The 26,306-nt window shown below is 38.0% G+C and overlaps 1 protein-coding gene across 5 annotated transcripts in view; it reads left to right on the forward strand.

The window, feature by feature from the left end:
* unm_sa1614 (un-named sa1614) overlaps positions 1–26,306 on the forward strand; it is a 63,127-nt gene that overhangs the window by 12,228 nt on the left and 24,593 nt on the right. For 4 of the 5 annotated variants that reach the window (XM_072665446.1, XM_072665447.1, XM_072665449.1 and 1 more), the window contains exons 2-10: positions 6,018–6,090; positions 7,690–7,835; positions 8,743–8,817; positions 12,044–12,093; positions 14,786–14,915; positions 16,922–17,007; positions 18,989–19,064; positions 21,951–22,037; positions 25,318–25,418. In XM_072665446.1, the coding sequence (XP_072521547.1) occupies positions 6,018–6,090; positions 7,690–7,835; positions 8,743–8,817; positions 12,044–12,093; positions 14,786–14,915; positions 16,922–17,007; positions 18,989–19,064; positions 21,951–22,037; positions 25,318–25,418 (824 nt within the window). The remainder of the gene's footprint in view (positions 1–6,017; positions 6,091–7,689; positions 7,836–8,742; positions 8,818–12,043; positions 12,094–14,785; positions 14,916–16,921; positions 17,008–18,988; positions 19,065–21,950; positions 22,038–25,317; positions 25,419–26,306) is intronic. The other variant, XM_072665448.1, reaches the window with a different exon arrangement.

Below are 26,306 nucleotides of genomic sequence, written 5' to 3' on the forward strand. Positions count from 1 at the left end.
CTTAAAGTACACATTAGAAATATTGACCTAACACTCATCTATTTAATCCAGTCTTTTATTTTTAGTAAATTGTAGTCAACTTTAGTCAAACTTTTTCACTTTTTCACAAAATGCTGTGAAATTATTGCCATTTTACACAGAACTCCAGAAATAAACTGGACAAAATGATTAATACCTTTTTAAAATGGTAAGAAATAACTTCAATGATGTGCTTCTTTAATTTGTATTTGTTGCAAGTAACATGTGCTGACAATATAGGACTTATTTAACCAGTTTAAATGGAGAAAGTAGACTTAAACTCTGTGTCTGAGTAACTGAGCATGAAGAAAAGTAAGATAAACAAAGGACTGTCTGAGGATGTGAGAACCAAACTTCTGGACAAGTATGAACAAGTCTTAAGTCTACAAGTCCATCTCCAAAGATCTTAATGTTCCTGTGTCGCCTGTGTACAACATCATAAAAACGTTTACCATCCATGGAACTGTAGCTAACATCCCTGGACAGAAGAGAAGGATTGATGGAAGATCGGAGGATTGTTCTAATGGTGGCTTAAGACCCTCAGTCACCTCAGTCAAACAAATTCAAGCTGACCTACAGACACAAGGTAAAACAATGTCAGCTCCCACTATCCATGGCCATCTAAATGAAACAGGAAACTTTGATAGGTATACCCAAAAGGTCACCCCACCGTTGACACAGTTAACACAAAAAAACTGAGCCTGAACTTATGCCACAGGATGCCACAGTCCTTCTGGGAGATCTTCCGGTGGGCAGATGAGATCAAAATACCCCTTACAGAAAATGAAAGGAGACCTTCTAAGAAAAGAACACAGTTCCTACAGTGAAACATGGTGGAGATTCAAAGATGTTTTACTACTAATTAACTGCTTCTGGCACTGGATTGTTGGAGCACAGTGTAGGGTCTTCCTAAGAGCTCAAGCAGGACTGTGACTCTAAGCATACTTTAAAAAGCAGAATGCAGAAAGGATTTAATACAATTAGTACATTTCTAAATCTTATATCAAAACAGAAGTTGGTAGACGACACCCTTTAAATCTGATAGACCTGGAGTAATTGGCAAAAGAAGAGTGGCCCAAAAGAGTTCATGAGTACCAATGTGTTTGGCCATAGATGTATTTATAGCTGTGTATTTTATTCAAATATTAATCATGAGGAACACATTTAAGCCATGTCAGGGGGGAAATGCATTACATGTTTTCAGGGTGGAGCCAGTCTTTTGCTTTCTCAGTTGTGAAAGATAAAACTTCACACCCCAACGCCTTCTTCTTTATGGTTTTGCTATGGCTTATTATCAGAAGTTTGATGTTACCCTAACCCTAGCCTTTGTACTTTTGTATGATGAAACTGCATTGATTTCATGGATGTTTTACACTGCAGCTGCATGCATTAGTGCCTTCTGTTGTGTTATTTTGGGACGCCCGCGCAGGGGCCAGGTTGATGGAGCTGGAGAGACACTCTCTGCTTTGTTGACTCACTGGGCTTTAGTGGGCAGCTAAGAGTGAATCGTCCCTTTTAATAGTCTCTAAACCCCAGACTAGTATTATAGCATTAAATCTGAGCACCAAGGCTGCAATCCAATATAGGCAATCAGATGTGAGTATTAAGCCCTGTTGGAGCTAGACTACAAAATGATTTCAGTTTATCAGTAATACTTGTGTAGTGAATGACTTTCTGTAACTGGCTGAACGTGGAGCACCCCCAGTAATAGTAGTCCAGTCTTATGGTACTGGAAAAATAAAGCCTGCATTTAGACTAGTTACAACGAGTGACATTCTGTGGAAATGTGAGGAAAATACACTTAAAACAGTCACATCTCAAAAGGTAACACTACAGATCCTGTGACGTGCTGATATTCAGTAATTAGGTGTACGATAGCGTTACACACACACAAGATTGTTCTCATGGACACATTTTGTCACTGTGTTTAAGTCAGACAACGTTTTGCAGTTTAGCTCTGATTCGCAAACTTCCTACTATGCTTTCACATTGTAATCCCATGCTTTATTTAATGATGTTGAGCTTGTAGAGAGTTTTATTGTGTTACTGAGCACCTTCCCAGCTCACAGTAAGGCAAACATGGAGAAATCCAGCCGGTAAGATTGTGAAAAAACAACTAGAAGTTCCAGGAAGTGCCTTCAGGAAGTGCTTTAGAAATCCCCCCAAATGGTTAACTGCCAACATACAGAGAATAATTATCTTTGATCTCTCTTGGGTGGGTCAAATAAAAAGCCCCCCCTCTCCCCCCATTACTCAGCAAATTGGCATTTAGCATTGTCTTCCAAGCATGTCAAGCTGTCCAGTGATGCTGAAATAGTGGCAGTTTGACAAGATGTGGTGCTTCATGTGTCTAAGAGAAGGTGCATGCTAGCCTTCTCCCTCCCAACATTGGCAGCAGGTAGCAAAAAAAGGGGCGTTCAGAACATTATTTAATTTGCATAGGGTTTTGTTTCTAATCAATCAACAGAATGTCTTCTTTTTTTAGAAGTTATTTTCAATTTTACCCCATTTTCTATCCATTTTGGAAGAATTTCTGAACTCTTTATCTCTTTATGAACTTTTATCTATTAATAATATAATGTACTAATATAATACACTAATGTTACCGATCCATTTTTTTTGTCCCTGATCTGATTCGAGTTTCCTGTTACCTTAAAATCCATGTAGTTTAACCATTGTATGTGTGTGGTGTGTATTTTGGTGTGTATTTTGTTAACTACTGATATGAAATAACTATTTTAAAGTGTTGTAAATGTGCTGTGATTTGGTTTTCAATAGTGTGTGTGTTTTAGTGTACTCTGCTTAGTTTTGACTGTGCTGTTCAGTGCTGGTTTAAACCTAGTACTGCCAGTGAAAAGGCCCGCTTCCACCATAGCGTCCCTTTTATCCTGCTATAATTGAAGAGTAAAGACGTGATGGGAGTACATTTCCCCACATGATTTTGGAAGCATGGGCGAAGTTGGCAGAAAATAGACATCTGGTGGAAAAGTGGCTCTAAAGCAGTTATGATATATAAAACAGTTCCACACTACAAACTCTGCGTTGTTTTGTTATCACCTGCTGCGTAAGTAATGTTGCTTAATGGTGAGTAGAGGACACTATAGGGCGCTCTGCTAGAACACAGTGGTAAATAAAAAGGATTTGCATTTACATTTACATTTGAGGCATTCAGCAGATGCTCTTATACAGAGCGACTAACATAAGTTTTTTATTGTTTACTCAGAAAATATCCTTCGCTAGTTTGTATCGGCTAGGAGACAAAAGACGCTTAGATACTACTAAACACAAAAATCAGTATGGAGACCACTACACTTTGCCCAAGGAGACAGTGAGCGACTCTGCTGTTCGGACACCCAGGGGAAGTTTGTTCCACCACTTCGGTGCCAGGACAGATAAAAGTCTGGATGATTGTCTTCTGTGGATCCGAGCCATAATTGAAGCTCAAAAGGTTCTTGGTACAGATCAGCTTTTGACCATTGTCAAAGTCATCAAGTCATGAATCACCCAGTAGCTGATATGGTTGGGGCAGAAAAAGAGTACCAATGTTGTGCCGAAGTCCATCTACCCACCAGAATCCATTTCCCCTTCGCAAGCATAATCTGCTGCGTCTGTGCTGCTACATGATGCTTGTGCATGCAAAGGGGAGTTTTTTGGCAGGGAGTCAGAATTTGGCAATGCAGCTGGTGAGAAGTGCCGGTATGCAGAAAAAAATTCCAGTACACCAAACACAGGCCACTTTGAGCACTGTACCAAGCTGATGTAAAATTGCCAAGAAGATGTCTGATTATGGGAAGGCTTCTGATCATTAGGGAGCTAGATTGAAAGCCCATGGATTGATTAATTTCTCCTTAGGTCTTAAGTCATTTTCCAATGGAGCTTCCGACCTAGTGTGCATCTGTTGTACATGGCAAAACATGGTCTTGTGTACTTCCAGCGTAGGGGTTAATGTGCTAAATGTTTGGTCTGCTCTGCTCTGTCTGATACCCTGAAGACCAAACTGTTTATACTGAGCTCATGGATGGCAGGGGGTAGATAACTGACACGGAAATCCAGAGGAAATTTTATTTCCCATTAAGGTTACAGATAGGACTTGGGGGTGGAGTTTCATAATTGTTGGCTCTGAGTCATGATGTGGTATTTCAGGATAACAGCATTTTGTATTCTCGGTTGGTGAGGTCTGAATGCGCTCAGTTAATGTTGCTGTCCTAATAAAACCTTGTATGTAAAATGATGGAAATTCTTATCTTTAACAGTTATATATTATTGATATATACATATTCACATGATTATTCTCATTTGTTGTGATATACATATATAACTACTTTTTATTCTGGATTAATTAAAAATCATTTTCGTTGGCCCATTCAATTATCAGTAACCAAAAGTAAGTAGGTAAAAATAACAGTTAGCTTGAATACATTTATTTTTGTTCATTACTAAGTATTTTCCACTGGCTTCTAAGGCTGTTCATTTACTGGTTCATTAAGTCATATAAGTCATATCATTAAGTCTATAATTTAGTCAGAAAGCACTACTACCCTCCATGACAGTTGAGTTACATTTTAAAGTATAGTGCTAGTAAAGTAGGTGCTAAAAGCAATGGCAGTGTGGTGTTTGAAAAAAAAAAGTATTAAGACAAACTAATTGTTAGATCCTCTGGTGCTCTTGAGTAATTCATCAGTACTATGTAGATCTAATTCCTCACTTTCAGTAAAATATTAATAAAAAATATAAACATAAGCTAGAGAAAGTTAAACAAAAACTTTATATACAGAAAATGTGTAACTACAAATATACTAATACTGGGGTACTTATACTTATGCTGCTAGTGTGGGTTTTCTCTTTTTAATTGTGGAGCACAAAAGCAATTTTAGTTTATTATAGACTCGCTTGTGGAGAATATTCAAATTGCTGAACATGGCTACCAGTGCGCTCAGAGGAAATTCTTGGGTCTTAGTGACAGTGCCTTAGTTCGCTGGACTACTCAGAGCCTAAACGTGGCTTTATAATGACCTGTTGATTCTGTGATTATTGAATATTAATTAAGTAATTTCACAGCTCTATTAGAGGGAGAGTAAAATGCCACTATTTTAGTGATAGGGAAAAGCATGCATTCGTAGGTCATAACATTGTCTACTGATTGATATTTAAAACATCTGTAAGACTGCAAGAGTCGTTTGTTGGGATGAGCTAATCATGGAAAGGCATGGAAAGGCTTGGCAGCCTCAGCTTTTCTTAGTTTTCTGTATGGTTTCCACCATTTCCCTGGTGCTTTTGCATCTTATGCTCCAGTTACATTGGTGCAATAACATCTGCTACTGCTTTACTGAATGGTACTTACAGGGGATTTACAGAAAACATTATGCTGAAAAAGTCCATCTATTGTAACTGTAAGATGTGCTGTTTCAAAAAGGATATTTACACATAGCATCACACTAGGGAACAGTATTTTTGCAACTTGTTTTAATTTCGGAAACAGGAAATGTCTGTGGAAAGGGATGTTCCAGATGTGACTGTTCAGTGTGCTGTCTGCTTGTATAAGCATAAAATCATACTGAAACATAGAACTGCTTATAGACCAGTTTTAGACCATATTTTAGACTTTTGTCTTATCAGAAGAGTGAGCCACATACACTATATATCCAGACGCTTGCAGGCACAGGGTAACCCAGGGTGTTTGCCCCAACCAGTCTGCGAAGGTTTTATACTAGTTGTTGAAATATTGCTCTTTGTGTAGAGGTTGTGAATCCATTGGTGTTGGATGATCAGGATCACACATACCCAAAGCTACTGGATGGAACTCCATCTTGCCAGAGAATGCATTTCCACTGCTGAGAGCCTTTATACCCCTTGCGTGGCATTGGGCATGGTGACCTTAGGATCATATGCAGCTGCTCCAGAGCATCTATTGACTGGGTGTTTCTATGGATATTATTAAAGCTGTGTATGTAGATGTATTCTGTATTTAGGAATTCACTGAAACTGGATTTGTTTTGTAGGCCTTGGATTGCGACCGGACAGTGCTGCAGAAAATGAAGAAAGCTGCGAAGGCCAAGCATGCTTCAGGTCAAGGTAACAACACCCTTGCAGTACAATGACATTTAATGGATCAATTTGTGCCATTAAAAAAAAAAATGAAAGAGCATCAGAGAAACTGCAGCCATTACCAGAAGGCAACCAGTCATAGCCTTTAGGTGGGTAAATACAAGACCTAAACTGAAAATAAAGCCTTATGTGGAAACAGTATCCATATCTATATCTATATTTCTATATTTTTATTTCTATATTTCTATATTTTCATATTTTTATATTTTATTTTTAATTTAAATTTAACTTAAATATAACTTTTATTTTATTTATTTAAATTTTTTTGCACTTTTGCACTTTATTTCATTAAGTTAAGGTTTAGTTTAAGTTTAAATTTAGATCTTTATTGAATAGCTTTGATGTGCGCAGACTGTCAAAAAGCATTTCACTGCAAGTTATACTGTGTATTACTATGTATGTGACAAATAAAATTTGATTTGATTTCCATAAGTTTTACCCCATTTTACCAGTTTAGTCATATCCACACTAGCCAATGTGATGATCCCAAGCTGGGAGGGTGTAGGCTAACATTTGCTTTCCCCAAGACAGTAGGCATATTGTTGAATGCCGCTAATACAATATCACTGGACAATTAAACGGGCTTGAAGGGTAATGCTGACTGCCAGTTGTGTTAGGTCAGGTAACAGATGCCTACATTGATGCTGAGTGATGGGGTAGAGATCTCCTCCCTCCCAGACTGAGGCTAGTATGCTCTTTGGCTGTGGCTGTGGATCAACTAAGGCAATTGGAGCTTAATAAGGCAAATCCTTAGATGGCTGCATCACTCTGAAGCCCACACTGATGCATTCGTAACATATTTTAAAGCATAACGTCATTAAAAGAAGTAGCAATTATAATAGTGTTATGTCCAGCCCATGCAGTGTGGCAGTGTTTCTGCATAATATACATTAGCATTTCATTAGTCATTAGCATTCCATTAGTCAGTATTTTAAGACTATGCCTAATTTCTTAAAACACATTGCTTTCTTTTTCTTACATGTTTCTTCTTGTCACTCACATTGTAGGACACAATACACTTTTGTACGGCCACAGAAAAATGCAGATGGAGGGATTTTAATTTCAAAACATCAGGACTGTTTTGCATGAAAAAGCACATTTTATGATTAAAAGAATACTCTAGTGTTTTCCAACTGAAATGCTATCTGCTGCATCTGCTAATGCTGTTTCAACAGTGGCTTCTATTATTAAGCCAGGTCTTTTGTTTTATAAGTATAGAGAAATGTGTTAAAATGATTGCCTTTGGTAACCATAAAGTGCAGACAGAGCATATTGTCGATGTCCAATTAAAAACATGTATCTCCAAAATGCTGACAAAATGTTTATAACTTCGAATGGAAGTCAATGTAAAATAGGAGTTAAGTAAGAGCATTTCTATTGATCTATTCACCCATAATTATTTACACAGTGTACAGAGCAGCTACAGGGTTTAAACCATGGAGAAAACAAAAATGGAGATACATAGTTTTCATTGGACAGTAGCAGTAAAAAAAGTTTAGGCTGTCTGAATAAATTTGTCAGCCTTTCATGTTCATTATGTATATATTGTTTTATACATCCCTCTAGACCACATATCACATTTGGAGCTGTACATCAACTCCATGGAGAAACTGGCTGTGAATTTCCGGAATAATGGAGAGCAGGAAGTGGCCTCTGCGTTTAATAAGTTTGCTGAGTTCTCCAAAGAGCTGCTGACACCAATGAAGAACTTGGTGAGTCAGTGAGCGAAGGAGAGCAAAAAAATAAAGCAGTATTTAACAATACACAGATTCTTCTTTTACTCCAAAATTACATCAATTACCCAACATAAACTATATGTCCAAATGGTTGTGGGCACTCCTTCAAATTCAGCTACTTTAAGTTAAGTTGCAACCATTGCTGACATAGATGTGCAAATGTGCACACAATTTGTCCAGTCCCTGTAGGGATGCATTGCAAATAGAACAGGAGCAGAGAAACATGAACCTATTGGCACCATGCCTAATGCCAGACATGGGCTAGAGGGGTATAAAGGCCCCCACCCCGACCCCCACCACCCGAATTGAGCTGTGGTGTGGATCTATCTATCTATCTATCTATCTTATCTATCTATCTATCTATCTATCTATCTATCTATTTCTCTACCTACCTATCTACCTATTACCGTTGCTTTTGGAACAATGTATGAGCAGGTGTCCCAATACTTTTGTCCAGAAATACTTTTTGCATTTTGCAAATAACTTTTGCAGTGGAGCTGTGAGGCTAATGTATGTGTAAGTTATAGAAGCCAGATTAGTATATGCTGTCTTATACATCATTAGACTGGTGCAGTATATGCTTTAATCTCTTGTTAGCTCCGCTAAAGAATCAAACCTCAGACAACAAACAGGTCTTGGCTGATTGACAGGCCAAGGGTGGGTAAGGGGGGAATCATTTTTATCATTTACATTATAATATATATATTTTTATATAATTTAGATAATTATAGTAACTTATGTTAAATGTCACTTGCGTACAGAAATGTAAGTTTGTACGTTTAGAAATTACAACATGCTTTTGTTATTACTGGTGAAAACTGTGAAGATACTGAAGAACTGTGTCATAACGATTCCCTGCATTTCACCATCTTCCTTCCTGCAGTTAAAGAGCATGCTGCACAACATCAACTTCTTTCTCGACTCGCTGGTGAAAGGGGATTTGAAAGAGGTTAAAGGTGTAAGTTTTTCAAATCAAAGTCACATGCAGTGTACGTGTTTGGTGTCTTTCCCAAATGTCACATGTCTGAGGTTTTGCGGTTATGTGTGAATTCAATGGGTCAGAAAGAAACTGACCTTTTTCACACAAAGACTCATGCCTAAAATGCTCTGTTTTAAATAGGAAAGTAGATGCATGTGTGTGAAGTTGTTTTCAAAAAAGACCAAAAACAATTATTGTATTTCTTTTACATATAATATTAATCTGAATACACATATATATATATATATATATATATATATATATATATATATACTGTATATACGAGTGCTATGAAATTAGTCTAATATTTAATTACAGTTTGTTGCCTTTGTGTAGTAATAAAATATCTGGCAGTATTTGCTCAAATGTGACCCTAAAGAAATACTGTTTCTATCTGTAAATCACATAAAACACATTAAACATGTCTAAAAAAAAAGCTCTATACATAATACTACGAAATGTTACATTTAACAAATAAACAGTAACTATGTGAATTTGTAAATGTTCTCTGTAGAGAGTGTTTAACATATTTATATTTAGAAAATCAACAAAACATATAATATCACTGGGTGCCAAGACTGTAGTTATAAAATAAGCTAGGCATGATGGCATCCACATACCATATAGGAGCACTCTGTGGCTGTATAATCACAGACTGTAGTCCATCTGTTTCTCTGCATACATTGCTAGCCTCCTTTTACCCCATTCTTCAATGGTCAAGACCCCACAGGACCACCACAGAGCAGGTCATTCTCAGTGCTGCAGTGACACTAACAAGGTGGATCAACTAGGTTGGAGTGTCAGTGTCAGTGCTAGGAATAATCCACCATCCAAATAATACTTGCTCTGAGGTGGTCCTGTGGGGTCATGACCATGCACTTGTGTTTTGTATGCACTGTCTATGTTGCACCATGGTCCTGGAGGAACGTTGTTTCGTTTCACTGTGTACTCTGTATGTAGTTGAAATGACAATAAACCCACTTGACTTGACTTGACTTGACTTGAACACGGTGAAAGAGGCTAATTAAGTATGCAGTATAGAATATACAATATAGTTTTCTTATATTGTAAGTGGAGCTGATATAATGGCTGGTATAATAATGTAATTTAGTGTAGAAATACGTAGGTGATGCCTCAGTGATTAGAGCACTGGTGTATTGATGACAGGGTTGTGGGTTCGATACCTGGGCTCGACAAACTACCACTGTTGGGCCCTTGAGCAAGGACCTTTATCCGGTCCGCTCTGGGAACATGTGTTTGTTCACTGCATGGCTGGTATATGTATCACATTCACAATACACTGTGTGCAGAATTATTAGGCAAATGAGTATTTTGATCACATCATCCTTTTTATACATGTTGTCCAACTCCAAGCTCTATAGGCTTGAAAGCCAACTACCAATCAAGTAAATCAGGTGATGTGCATCTCTGGGGTGTGGTCTAATGACATCAACACCCTATATAAGGTGTGCTTAATTATTAGGCAACTTCCTTTTCTTTGGCAAAATGGGTCAGAAGAGAGATTTGACGGACTCTGAAAAGTAAAAAAATTTGAGATGTCTTGCAGAGGGATGCAGCAGTCTTGAAATTGCCAAACATTTGAAGCGTGATCACCGAACAATCAAGCGTTTCATGGCAAATAGCCTACAGGGTCGCAAGAAACGTGTTGGAAAAAAAAGCTGCAAAATAACTGCCCATGAATTGAGGAAAATCAAGCGAAGCTGCCAAGATGCCATTTGCCACCATATTTCATATTTCAGAGCTGCAACGTTACTGGAATATCAAAAAGCACAAGGTGTGCGATACTCAGGGACATGGCCAAGGTAAGGAAGGCTGAAAAACGACCACCTTTGAACAAGAAACATTAGATAAAACGTCAAGACTGGGCCAAGAAATATCTTTGATTTTTCTGAGGTTTTATGGACTGATGAAATGCGAGTGACTCTTGATGGGCCAGATGGATGGGCCCAAGGCTGGATCAGTAAAGGGCAGAGAGCTTCACTCCAACTCAGACGCCAGCAAGGTGGAGGTGGGGTACAGGTATAGGCTGGTATCATCAAAAATGAACTTGTGGGACCTTTTCGGATTGAGGATGGAGTGAAGCTCAACTCCCAGACCTACTGCCAGTTTCTGGAAGACACCTTCTTCAAGCAGTGGTACAGAAAGAAAAACATGATTTTCATGCAGGACAATGCTCCATCACATGCATCTAAATACTCCACAGCGTGGCTGGCCAGTAAGGGTCTAAAAGAAGAAAAAATGATGACATGGCCCCTGTGTTTACCTGATCTGAACCCCATAGAGAACCTGTGGTCCTTCATAAAATGTAAGATATACAGGGAGGGAAAACAGTACACCTCTCTGAACAGTGTCTGGGAGACTATGGTGTCTGCTGCACGCAATGTTGATCGTAAACAGATCAAGCAACTGACAGAATCTATGGATGGAAGGCTTTTGAGTGTCATCGTTAAGAAAGGTGGCTATATTGGTCACTGATTTGTTTTTGTTTTTGAATGTCAGAAATGTTCATTTCAAAATTTTGTGTTGTTATATTGGTTTACCTGCTGAAAATAAACAAGTGAGATGGGTATATATTTGTTTTTTATTAAGTTGCCTAATAATTCTGCACAGTAATAGTTACCTGCACAAATAGATATCCTCCCAAGATAGCCAAACCTAAAAAAATAACCACTCCAACTTCCAAAAATATTAAGCTTTGATATTTATGAGTCTTTTGGGTTGATTGAGAACATAGTTGTTGTTCAATAATAAAAAGAATCCTCTCAAATACAACTTGTCTAATAATTCTGCACACACTGTATTTCATGTGTCTGAGAAATAACAGATAAAGTGCACCATCAAGAGTAGTATCATTTATTTAGTACATAGGCACTGCCACTAATATTATCATTGTTAATTATTTAAATATAATACTATCTACTTACATTTTGTATATTATGTATGTATATAACTGGTGTCTTGGGCCACCTGTGTATTCCTACCACTATAAATGCAGTCCTTGTCTAAATTGTGTAATGCCCTGGAGGCTAAAGTCCCATTTTTTTATCGAGAAAAACACAGTTGTCCTTGTTAGAGTTATACATATCAAGGATGGGACAAATACATATCTGAATGCTTCTTTGTTTTCTTTGTATCATTAGATGAGAAAATTATCTACATTTTCTACCTCCTTTTTTTCCCACAGGACCTGAAGAAGCCATTTGATAAAGCATGGAGGGATTACGAGAACAAATTGTAAGTGTCTGTATTTCTGCTGTTTAATTATAATCTTATTGTGTTATTGCTGTCTATTGCTTATTTCTGACTGCGGCATGGCCTTACAAAGCTGTTCCCAGGGTGTTGGAAGATGATTGTGAGCCCAGGGTCATATTTTGATTTATTAGACAAGAATATCACTGCACAGGTTTTCCAAACAAGGCAAAGAAAAGGAAAATAGTTGTTTAGAATAGAGATGAAACATGGGCTGTGAAGGGAAAATATATTTTTTTTATTCCAATACACAACAAATTAGGACCAGGCTCAACCACTGTTACTGTTGGTTCTGCAGCAATGTCTAAGCTGTATGCTGAGGGTGGGGCAGTTTATTATGTCCACCTACTGTGTGCCTTTCATTGGCTATTTTAACCTAAACACCCATCACATCGATTCACTTGTAGGATTACAAGTTACTTACTGTATCCAATTGGTTGCTAGACAGTTTATCAACCTCTTTTCTATTTATCAATGCAAGGGACCACCACTGGACCACCACTAATCAGATGGGTGGTGGACCATTCTCAACACAACATTCTGTCACATATACCTTGAGTGGTCCACTGCCCAAAATTTTCCAGCCAGGATAGACACTGATTAAGAGGTTGGAGTATGGCTAAGACAAACATGAGCAGTTACAGTCTCACCAGCAAGTGTACACCAGCAAGGTGGAACGACATGGGCAGAGTTTCTAATAAAGAGTTCTAAGATATATTGTGGTTCCTTTCTATTGAAGAATACAGTAGACTGGGGTCTTGTTTATTGTGTAGCGACAGATGGGCTACAATCAGTAACTGTAAATTTATAAAGTGTGTCTATGTACACTCAAGACACTGTTTAAAAGAGAGTTTGAAGAACTTTTACATTTAAACAACCATTACACAATCTTGTTTACACTTTTAAAAGGTTCTTCACACTCATTCTTTCACAGAAAAGTGTTTCATTATGGAACCAAAAATGGATCTTCTATGACCTTGCTCAAAAAAACATTTGTAGCACCTTTGTTACTAATATTATATATATCCAAAGAATGCATCCCTTCTGGTTCAGCTACATTAATGTGCTCCCACTATTGACAAAGGCATTCACACAGTTTGTATATTCTCCAGAGAAAAGCACTGCAAACAGAATCAGATGCTCCGAAGCAGCTGCACATCAGCTCAAGGTCATCATGACCAATGTGAAGCATTAGGTAGAGTGATAAGTCCCCCAAACTAGGCTGAGGAGCAGTGGGTTAGCACCTTCGACTACCATTGACATTTATTAGAGTGGCATTTGTGATCCACGACTAGTCATTCAACATCAGTACCTGACCTCATTAGTGCTCTTGTGGCTAAATACAGGGAAGTCCTCACAGCAGCGTTCTAATGTTTCTAAGTACATTTGTCTAAAGTACATTTATCTTGTCGATATGAACTGACAAAAAAAGTATTTTGTAGACATGTTTTTATCCACTTATTGTAATCTCTGTCTTTACAGACTTCCTTCTTTAGCTTCCTTAAGCCATAATATCTAGTCTCAAGATCAGCAGACTCACTACATGTAACTACAAACAATGTAGAAATACTGAATACAAATTGAAACTAAGATTCTCAGTGACCTTAAAGAACTTCCTTTCGAAATGTTGCTTATACTGCAACAAAACAGTTTATTTATATAATAGAGTTTTACAAAGACATAGATTAATATCCATCTTTTCATTTTTGACATTTATAAACTGTAATCAGCTGTGATGTTTTATGTACATAAATACGGCAATGAGCTGTATTACACCAAGTCCTATTGATAAAGTTGCATCGGGGTTCTCAAAATACACATTTTCATTAACTATTGCATATTATTGACCAGCACTCAGAGCCTGTTTGAGTTTGAAAATTTCAGAATTGAGGCCACAGATTTTGATAAAAGAAGCAGACTTACTCTTTGATAACTTTCACTCTCAGGAAATGGAAGAAGGAAGACTATCTTAGAGGTCCTAAACATGACCTCAAACCATCAGCTAGATGGTTGAAACTTGGACACAGTTGGGTCACAGTTTCAACAGAACAGTGACCCCAAACACACACCAAATGTAGTTGTGGAATTGATAAAGCAGGAAAACATTAAGCTTTTGAAATGGCCTTCCTGACCTCAACTCTATCAGAACTATGTGGACTGTGCTTCTGTCAGGCCTCTATCAGGAAAACAGCTAATTAAATTAAATGATTTAATTAAACAATACTGCATTGAAGAGTGGTCAAAAGTATTATCCATCAGCTGATATTCTGATTAAGCTCTAATGGCAGGGTCAAGCCTGCATGGTCACTTCAGCCTTACGCCACAGGACACATTCAACAGTTACAACATCCCACATGGGCCTGTGTTTTAGCAGGTTTTGTTTTCCCGGTAGTGTGAAGTGGATCGAAACAGGGCTACTGGTAATGAAGGCGCTCTGGGTTCAGCCAATTAGAGAAGGCCATCCGCAGTTATTACTGTCAGACTGTAAAAAGTTCACACACTGCAGAATGATGCTGGATTACAATCACAGATCTTGTCAGTCATCTCTTGAATTGCAAAACAAACTCAGGTAAAACTCAGGTAAAAGGAAAAGCTCTAGCAGAGCAGTAGGTGTAATCTTTATTTAAATCCTTGTTTGTAATAAAGTGTTTGATGTCTTCTCTCTCTGTCCTTGAAGCACTAAGATAGAGAAAGAGAAGCGTGAGTTGGCGAAGCAGTATGGCATGGTGAGAACGGAGGTGAGCGGAGGAGAGATTGCAGAGGAGCTGGAGAAAGAACGCAGAATGTTCCAGCTGCAGATGTGCGAGGTGGGATGCCTCATAACACACACACACACACACACACACACATATATATATATATATATATATATATATATATACACTGCTCAAGTGTAAAGGGAACACTTAAACAACACAAAGTAACTCCCAGTAAATCACACTTCTGTGAAATCTGTCCACTTAGGAAGCAACACTGATTGGCAATCAATTTCACATGCTGTTTTGCAAATGGAGTAGACAACAGGTGGAAATTATTGGCAATTAGCAAGACACACTCAATAAAGGAGTGGTTCTGCAGGTGGGGACCACAGACCACTTTTCAGTACCTATGCTTTCTGGCTGATGTTTTGATCACTTTTGAATGTTGGTGGTGCTTGTGGTGCTTTCACACTCGTAGTAGCATGAGACAGACTCTACAACCCACACAAGTGGCTCAGGTAGTGCAGCTCATCCAGGATGGCACATCAATGCGAGCTGTGGCAAAAAGGTTTACTGTGTCTGTCAGTACACCAGGAGACGTGGAGGAGGCCGTAGGAAGGCAACAACCCAGCAGCAGGACCGCTACCTCCTACCTGTGCAAGGAGGAACAGGAGGAGCACTGCCAGAGCCCTGCAAAATGACCTCCAGCAGGCCACAAATGTGCATGTGTCTGCACAAATGGTTAGAAACCGACTCCATGAGGATGGTATGAGGGCCCGACGTCCACAGATGGGTGTTGTGCTCACAGCCCAACACCGTGCAGGATGCTTGCCATTTGCCAGAGAACACCAAGATTGGCAAATTTGCCACTGGCGACCTGTGCTGTTCACAGATGAAAGCAGGTTCACACTGAGCACATGTGACAGATGTGACAGAGTGTGGAGACACCGTGGAGAGCGATCTGCTGCCTGCAACATCCTTCAGCATGACCGGTTTGGCAGTGGCTCATTTTGTTTTAAGAACATTACATCAAAGTTGGATCAGCCTGTAGTGTGTTTTTCCACTTTAATTGTATGTGTGACTCCAAATCCAGGCCTCCATTTGTTAATAAATTTGATTTCCAGTGATGGACAATTTATACATTAATACAATAAAAGTATTCAATGAGAATATTTCATTTATTCAGATCTAGGATGTGTTATTTGAGTGTTCCCTTTATTTTGAGCAGTGTATTTGTAACAGTTTCATATTTTTCCTGTTAGTTATAGATGTTGTTAATGTTTAGCATTTATACTCATTCAGCTGTATGCAGTATGTATTTGACATTTGGTTATATGTGCAGGTTGCATATTCAATTATCTAGTTAGGACATACCCATCACAGTTACATTTACATTTATGGCATTTAGCAGACGCTCTTATCCAGAGCGACATACAAGGTTATTTATATCACAGAGATGGGCCAATGTAGTGTTAGGAGTCTGGCCCAAGGACTCTTATTGGTGTAGCGCAGCATAGTCACCCAGACCAGGAATCAAACCCCAGTCTCCCACATGGTGTGGTAGCTCAGTGTCAGGTAGTGGTGTTATCTGTTGCGCCACACCAACCACAAGTTGGTACCACAAGTGATAGGCAGGTAAAGACTAGCATGTGCTACCTCTGAGACATGTTAAGCTAGCAAATATTTTCTCGAAATGACACTATTGCCACTAATTCGAAGGAGAGTGCTAATGGTTAGTTCAGCAGATGCACATGCTGGCTAGCATCATACTTAGTAATGCATGGGGAGAGATTTACGCTCTCTTGGACTCACCACAGATCCTGATGATAGGGCCACAGTTTGCACAGTGTGCCACAAAGGTTTTAATTTAAGAATTTCAACTTATCTTTATTAGGTTGCCTTACACTTCTGAGTTAGTTAACTTCTCGCAGTAAGTTAACAGACCATATTTAAAACTTGAATTTTAAACAGCTAACAATGTAAAGACAGTCCAGTTATGCACTTTTTTAAAAGTGAAAATATTTTTACAGCGCATTACTGCTTTTTAACAGAAGTGCATTATTCTTTACTGTGAGATTTGAGCTTGAACTTGAGCTTTTTCCCCTCTTAAACAGTACCTCATCAAAGTCAATGAAATTAAAACCAAGAAAGGTGTGGACCTTCTACAAAATCTCATCAAGCACTACCACTCTCAATGCAAGTAAGGCTATGCGCAGTATCTCTGCTTGTTTTTATTCATAATGAATATCTGTCTAGGGAATGCACAATGTTGGAAATTCTGGATTGACTGTGTCAGTGGTAATGATGATGCCCATACACACACACACACTAAATTGACAAATGTATTAGGACACCTGCTCATACATTGAATCAAAAATGATAGTTTGGATTCTTACTACAGCTTGTGACCCTGATCACTGTTGATCTCACTGCATACATTTATGTGGACAAAAGTATTAGGATGCATGCTCATTCATTATTTCTTCCAAAATCAAGAGAATTAAAAAGAGTTTATTCTGCTTTTGTTGGACTAACTCACTCTACTGTCCAGGGAAGTCTTTTAACTATATTTTGATGCATTGCTATGAGGGTGTAATTGCATTTAGCAACAAGAGCGTTAGTGAGGTCAGAATGTTGGATGATCAGCAAATAAATGTCAAATAAAGATATGAATTATTAATCAAATCTTAAAACTGTTAAGCAGTTATCTGTGGATATTATTGTGCATCTATAATCACCATCCTCTTTCTAGCTACTTTATTAGAAAACCAACAATTGATTGCACAATTAAGCAGCTCCACATTATGCAAAATATCCACCATCCAGAAATGTTAATTTTAAGGGCATCTTTGACCTCTGTTGTAGTAGGGCTAGAGAATCCATCAACAGAAGAGCAGGGAGAAGTGTACACCAGCAAATTGTATAGTTTTTATGTTTTCTAATATAGTGGCAGGAGAGTGTAAGCCTATATAAGCATTAAAATAATAGATAGTGGTGTGTGACAATAAGTCTGCGTTTTATAGTTAGCATAAGGTATTGTTATTGCACACTACAGTCTCAGTTTTGCATGAATAACAATATTGTAACTGTCTATAGTTTAATGACACCTTGACACCTTTGAGGTATATATTGCAGTATATATTGCAGTATAAGGTGAATTTCCTCAATGTGGGACACCAAAGCTCAATTTGGAATAGGTCTTCCTCACGTAAATGAAAGTCAGTAAAACTATGGGTCATTTGCATTGCAAAAAATGGCCCACATTAGTTTAAAGCAGCCTATTTTAGTTTGCTGTGAGGGAGAAGAGAAAGGAAAATTGAGAGATGGAAAGTAGGGTCAGAGCCCTTATAATAAAGTCTGTTCACTCAACCTTGAGGAATCTTCTTAGTAAAAGGTGGCAGCTCTGCCTTATTGTGATACCTGTTTATTTCTAGTCCAGTGAATGGCACTATGGTCAAATCCAGTATTTTGTAGACTTCTTAAAATTAGGGAACAATCAACTATATAAAAGGTTAGCGATCAGTGCTATAATAAGGTATCTGTAAAAGGGTTCATAGTGCTTTATTAAGAATCAGTTATAAGGATTCTATAATGTTAGCTAAGCATGACAGTTCTGAAATTGGCCTCACCTTCAGCACCCATTGCTGACACAGATGTGTAAATGCACACAAAAGGACGTATTGCCAATAAAATAGGACCCTCTGGAGCAGATCAATTCGAACCTATTCGCACCATGCCTAATGCCAGACATGGGCTAGAGAGGTTTAAAGCCCCCCAGCATTGAGCTGGGGAGCAGTGGGACTGTATTCTCTGGAATGTGTTGGGGATGAGTTGGGATGGTTATCATTAAACATCCTGACATCCTAACTAATGCTTCTGCCATTAAATGTAATCAAATCCTTACAGCAAAGGTCCAGTATGTGTCCTGTCAGTTACTCCAGCAAAACCAGGATAAACTCTAATACCCTTAATTTTGGAAGAAACAAGGAATAAGCAGGTGTTCCAATACTTTTGTCCATATAGAATAATATAATGTATGAGGTGAGATCAACAATGTTCATGGTCACGAGTTTCAGTAAGACTTTCATCTTCTGGACAATTATGTGCAGTTGATTTTTCACCAAACTATTATTTTAAAATTATTTAAAATAATAGTTAAATTAATTAATTATTTTTGTCAGTTTTTTTCAGGAGTGCTTGGCTGCCACTGAGAAACTGAAGCAGTACATTGATGCTCTAACTGGAGGACTCAGCACTGTGAGTGTTTTCTTTACAATGAAAAATCTCTTATCTCTGCAACCCATGAAGCAGGGGCTCGAATTGCAATCAGCTGCTTTACAGGCCAAGCAATCAACAGCAAAACCAGCAGGAGAAAGCATGCTGAAGCATTTACATTTAGTTTTACTTTTACATTTACTAATTTTTACTACTTACATCTGTATTAAACAGATGCTCTGATGCTCCAGATCATGTTACAGAAGTACATTCTATTCGTAGACTACTGTAAATAGACCAGAGTTTAAAGTTTTCACTCTTAAACTACACTCTTTAAACTTAGAAAGTACCACCAGGAAGAATAGATACCAAATTATAAAGTACATAGAGGTACTTTGAGAAATTATTTATTTATAATTTATGATAAGGTAGCACAATCTGCTTTCTTCTACCTTGAGAATTTATGGTTTAATGGCTGAACCAAAGGCAGCTAAAATGTTTGAAAAAAACCCAAAAAACACGCCATGCCATAAATAATTCAGAGCGATAACATGCACCTCAGCTGTCATATAAAGTAATGAACCTTGGGTGCATTGTATAAGCTACCTTCATTCAGATCATCAGCATCAGGTGTCTCTCTGTGTATACATGCGCATGTGTGAGAGAGAGAGACCCTAATCAGTATTCTGAGCATGTCTCATCATGCAGCTGCCACTAGCAATAAAGCTCAGATAGAGCCAGTGGATCCAGTCATTTAACCCCAACTGTGTTGTCCTTAAATAGGGTTGTAATTTTACAGGGTTACAATAAAATCACTGTTAGATTTAGACTTAGAAAAAAAAGCCTTTAAGTGTAAATTGGTTGCTGGATGTACCTTCTCCAAAAGATGCAAATCCCTCTCTAAATTCTTGTTTTTGGAGGCACATTTGTTTTTCAAGCAATGTCATATTTATTAATGACAAATATTTGTATGTGTGGTAACTACTGGATCCATTTATACCATTACACACTGTAAGATGTATCTTTTCACATGACAGTGCAACATTATGAACACCAATGAAGAGGGCATCAGTGGCTAAAATGCCTCAGTGGCTTAATAACCCAACTTTTTCATGATCTCACTCAGATGTCCAGGACATTTTTTAGCAGTTGTACTCTCTAAATACTCTCTCTAAATTTTTATTTTTTTTCTAATTTTTTCAGGATTTTCCAACAATAGAACATAAAACATAATAAGACACAGTACACAAGGCTGTATGTTTAAAATATGTTATGCATAAACCTGTTTTCTCTCAGTTCTGAGCCAGTAATTAATTAGCTTGGCAATCCTAACACGTAATGCATGAAAATACATACATACATGCATAATGCAGATTTTATTCATTTTCATCACAAGCATGGTATTTTAGGTCCTCCTGTGTGGAGGCCCATTTAGATGGAAATGCAGAAAAAATAGATAGATATATAGTGTCAGGCCCTTGTTACCACAGCCTTCCCCCGGGGCAATCCCAGGACTCCGCCCACAGGTCCAAATAAGGACTAATTTTGTGTGATTCACTGTGTACAGTCACGCTTGTCAGTGTGTTCCATGGTCTGTTCTAAGGGAAACCGTGAGGTTTGCTTGTTCCTTACCTTGCCTTGTTTCTTGTTTACCTTGCTCTTTTCTTCCATAGTCCCAAGCTCGGTATCGGTTTGGTTTTGCCCTAGGTATTTCTGAAGCGCTGCTTCGGGTTTTGTTTCTCTGTTTGTTTCTGTCCTGTCCCGCTTTTTTTTAACTCGGCCTGAGGCTTTTGGTTCACGTTTTCTCCCATGTCCATGTGAGCACTGCTCAGGGGTTTTTGGTTTTCCCTGTTCTGCCTGAGCATTGCTCAGTAGCGTTTGGGTACCTACCCTGTTTGTTCCCTTTTTACCGAGTATCCTGGTTTGTTATTTTGCCCAGTCCTGCTATGTTAAGTTTTGTTTATAGTTCTGACCATGTTCTGACCATTGCTGCACCTTTGTGTTATCCTGTCTTGTATTCATTCCCTGTTTTGTGTTTATCCTGTCGTTTTCAATAGTCTTTCATTGTTCCATCCCTGTGTTTCTAGTCTCTGCCACGCCTAGCCAGCATGACAGATAGATAAATAGAAAGGAAACCATAGGACACATAAGCCAAACACTATATTTAAACAGTTTGTAAAAATAATAAGTAAGAAAAAAAGATAGAAGAAAGCAAATGAAACATAAGAAGACAACTAAAGGTGGTTAGAGTTTAAAATGATTTGTGTGACACCAGCGAGATTCCTGAAGTAAATTCCAACTCGCTGGTGCACTGTTGCTAAAAGCACATATTGAAAATAAGAAACAGTGTCAGCGGGTAAAGAGAAGAACACTGTAGACATATGGTGATAAAGTGAGAGTGACACATGTACTTTTATGTCGGTTTACTTGTGGATGGCAACCATAATGACTGAGGTTCTTTTGTCATTCTGATCACGAAGCTTCAAGGTTGGTTCCACTCCTACTTTCTCAGAGAAAAAGTCTTTTATAGGTGGTCTCAGACCAGGCTGAGGTTTGTTTGAGCTGAGATAAAAAGAGGCAGCATTAGTGTTGAAAATCAGAGATGGTTACCATACTCGATCTACATCCTATGGCATTTGTACAAATACATTCTGTACACTGCTCAACAAAAGAACTTTGGGTAATACATGAGTATTATGTCTGGCATCTTTAAACAGAAAGCTGTTTAAAGATGTGCCATGTGCCATTTTGCTTTGCAAACACTTGAAAACTGAAGAACCAACTGCCAAAAGCCTTATCTTGGGAATAACAGAAGTCACACATTTTCTCTCCTTGTTGTGATGTCGGCACTCAGCAGCAAAGGGATATACTAGCATGTGTTTACAGGAAAGTGTGTGTGTGTGTGTGTGTGTGTGTGTGTGTGTGTAGATTAAGCACAGGCAGGATGAAGAAAAGAAGCAGTTGTGTTCTCTGCGGGACCAGCTAAAACCTGCCATACAACCTGAGCTTAAAGAGGTAATCACACTTGCACATTCCCACCACCCAGGACGCTTCACATTCCCGAGCCAATCCATTTAATCTAATTTACGCAATTTTCCACTTAACCTAGATATCGCCGACAGATGTACAAATGTATGGTGTCAGAAATTGGTGTCTTCTGTAGTTTTATACTGGATCTACAGAGCTTACATTACTAAGATGTCAATAATCATCCAAACCATTTTATAAATATCATAAAAATCGTTCACACAATCAGCATCCAGTTCTTCATTAAGGTGCTTTCAGAAAAAAATGTATTGCTCTGGCAATTGCTATTGTTTGCATATGGAGAGAGAACTTTTTCAAGTGCAGCCGATGAGACAAACGGTTGTGTGTGATGATACAGAAACCTCTTGTTTCTTCCCTTTTGTTAAGACCATATTATTTGTTTAAACAGATTTACATGTTTCGCCAAACTGCTTGTATATATACGGTAAGGTGGGGTCACTAATTTACCAGGATTACTTGCTGTTGACGTAGCACAAAAGCATTACATCTGAAAGTCCCGCAGACATGGGAAGACACAGTATGAAAAAATAAAGATTTTCTAATTTCATTGGTGTTAGATAACTGACACTATATATATAAACAGTAAAGCATGGGGTGGATCTATCATGTTTTGTTTTCCACCAACGCCAATGACAAATGGATTCCACAATCCATTTTGAGTGCAAATGTCAAACCATCTGTTAAAAGTCTAAAGCTAAAAGGATAAGAAAAGGATGGCTTAAAAGGATAGTGATCCAAAATACACCCTACAAAATAGCATAGACTTTAGACAAGCTGTACAATACAACTTATTACGATTGCATTAGGATTGTGTTTTTATGTTTGATTAGCTTAAGAGGCTGTGCCCAAACATTTGCATAAACATTTGCATGGAACCCCTTTACTTAAGAGTGATATTGGTACATTGTGGTGAGGTTTTGATTGCATTTACACTAGATCATTGGTAAGGTCAAGAAGTGAATTTGAGTTTGAATGATTAGTTCCAGATCACAAAATCCTCCATCACTCCAGGGAACACACTTTTTTTGCCTGGGGGGCTTTATGCCCCTCTAACAGATGCTTTGTGATCTTAGGCTCATGATGGACTGATCCAGAACATCCCAAATGAATGGCAGTGCCAGTAATAATAAGTACTAACCCGATGTTTTTTCTCTCTCAATGCAATCAGTCTAGGAGAGTAAGTTTCCATTTATGGATTTGCATGATGTGCTGTGTTTGTGCTTCTTAGGTCTTTAGATATGGCTACATGTTGGTGCTACAGATCTGTTTGTTTAGTACCAGCGTCTGTTCTTTTAATATGCTATACTTTGCTTTGTAAAATACTGTAGTATGATATATTCTGGCCTGCTCACACACTCATGCTTAAATGTCACACATGGTCTAAATGTATCATATCTTGGTGTGAAGTGTTTTGACAGCTATATGCCAGTTCCCCTGACTGACTGTAAGCATGTTTGTGTATGAGTGTAAAGCAACACTTCTGCTTTCCTTTTCTGACACACTGCATGACTTACGCATGTCGTGGCTGTTTTATCCCCTGTCTGAGGAGGGCATGTGCATTATTGGCCACATGCAACATTTTAACATATTTATCAGTGCAATAAGCAATTGTTTGGTTGATAAAACACTTACATTAGAATTAGGTGTATACATCTTAATATATTATCTTAAATAAAAATTTGTTTTTGATTCTTTAGGAATCAATTACAGGCACCATTGAAATCTCACCATTTCACAATGATTCAACTGGATATTTTGGCATGTAATTATAAAACTGTTATAAATCCACAAATCCAGCTATTGAAACAAATGGAACAGTAGAAAATAAACAAAACTATTGAATTACGAATTTAGTGGTTTTAGGGGAATTTTAACATTTGAAGAATTTTTACAGGAAACTTATAAATAAATATTTTATGTCGTTGTATAGTTTTTATTTTAAATGGTCAGTCAAAAAATATTCTAATTACTAATCTGATTTAAATAGATTCTAATTTGAATAAATTGTGTTTAACTGGAACACAATTTTCAGTGTACACCATATGGACTAAAGTATTTGGGCACCTGCTCATTCAATCAAGGGTATAATAGTTTATCAAGTAACTACTCTCTGCTATCCAGGGAAGGCTTTCCCCTAGATTTTTTTGTTAGAAGTATTTGCTATGAGGATTTGATTGCTTTCAGCACCAAGAGCATTCGTTAGATCAAGATGTTGGATTGTCACCATGCCACCTCATTTAATCCAAAATTAGTGGATGGAGCACCATCATTCCAGAGAACAAAGTTTCACTGCTCCACAGCTCAATACTAGGGGGGCTTTATGCATGGTATTTAGCTGACATGGTATTTATGGTATTTAGCTGACATTTACATTGATGGTATTTAGCTGATGCTTTTATCCAGCGTGACTTACAAGGTTACTGGTATTACAAAGGTGGGCCAATGTAGTGTTCAGAGTTTTGCCCAAGGACTCTTATTGGTGTAGCCCAGCATAGTCACCCAGACCGGGAATCAACCCCCAGTCTAACCAATCAGTGCTTCAGTAAGGTAAATTAAGATACTTTGAAATCAGGAATTGAGCAAATCCAATACGCAAACAAACTTCTTCTAACCAACATATCAACAATTTCACTGACAAACAACACATTCGAACTACTGACTACTGTATTTGTCTTTATTGGATGGTCTGTGGTGTTTTGAAAAGCAGGGACACAGTTACTGCTGATATATGCCTAACTATCCTTACACATGTGATTTAGTGTGTTTCTATTTTTTGTGTTAAAAACTGACAAATCAAACAATGAACGTGAATGTTAAAGTACTAGTTCACCAATAAATCAGATTTGTGCAGTTTTCTTTTTAACCCAAATATTCTCCAAGACATGAAGTTGGCCTCCTTATTCTGAGCCACAAGGCTAAAGTAACAAAAAGCTTTATGTAATCTGCGTACCATGCCTTAAACTGTGAAGTTAAATTAACTGAAGTAGACCTGCTTTAGTTGTTCCTGACTGGCGTATGGTTATTCATAAAAATGGGGTGTGTTCCAATTGTTTACTAAGTTGAGTATACCCTATGCATAATGAGAACCCGTTGGTTTTTGAGTGTGGTGATGATGGACACTGTTATCCCACAATGCAACACGAAGCGGAAAGGAAAGATGGCTGCTAACAATGAAAAAAAAAAGACCCTAATTTGTGTGTGTTTGTGTGTGTGTGTGTGTGTATGCGTGCATGTGTGTTTGCTACAGGATTCTTTAAGCAGACAGACTGTGTACAGTATGCACCAGCTTCAAGGCAACAAGCAATACGGCACAGAGAAATCAGGCTACCTCTACAAGAAGAGTGATGGGTAAATGAATTAGTGTGTATGTGTGTGTGTATTAATGTGTTTTTCCTACTACAGTGATGCATATCAGTGTGGTTTTATTGAATCACTGTTTCTGGACACAGTCTGTTTAAAATGAATATGTTTTCCATTCATCACAGCTGACGTGTTTTCAACTTATGATATATTCCACTGCTCTCATTTCCAGCAATAGTTAATTTGACCATTGTGACTATACTTAGGAAGTGGCATAAAAAGAACAGAATATCAGAATAACCCCATATGTACTCTGACTCATGGTTAATGTTAGGGGTGGTGATATGATGCTATAAAAATTATGATAGGTTATGTCACAGTACTCTTTTCTGTGTATATCATGCCAACACTAAACAACTTAAGTTAGGAGTTTCCTTGCTGTGAATGAATTGGCCCTAATGAATGTTCATATCAACTACCAGAAGAGGAAAACATGTCATCTCAGGGATTCTGAGCTTGGTATAATTTTCGGTGCCGGACAAGCTGAGTATTCCTGCGGCGACTAATCTCCTGAGATTTTCAGCATTATAGTTTTCTTAGAATGGTGTAGCAAAGAAAGTATTTTTATATATTCAGTCAGCTCCACAAATGGAAATGCCTTGTTGGTGAGAGAGCTCAACAGAATATGACTAGACAAGCATGAGCTGACAGAAAAGCTACAGTAACTCAGTAACTGTAACAATTGTGAGCATAAAAGCATCTCAAACATTGTGGCAGATGGGCTACAACAGGCAGAAGATAACATCAGAGGTTTGACTTCTTTCAGCCAAGAACAGAAAGCTGAGGCTGCAGTGGGCACAGGCTGAGCAAAACAGGATAATTAAACAATGAAAAAATGTAGCGTAGTCTGATAAATGCACACAGATTGTGTGCTAA

Source organism: Salminus brasiliensis, chromosome 21, assembly GCF_030463535.1.
Source record: "Salminus brasiliensis chromosome 21, fSalBra1.hap2, whole genome shotgun sequence".
NCBI lineage: Eukaryota > Metazoa > Chordata > Actinopteri > Characiformes > Bryconidae > Salminus > Salminus brasiliensis.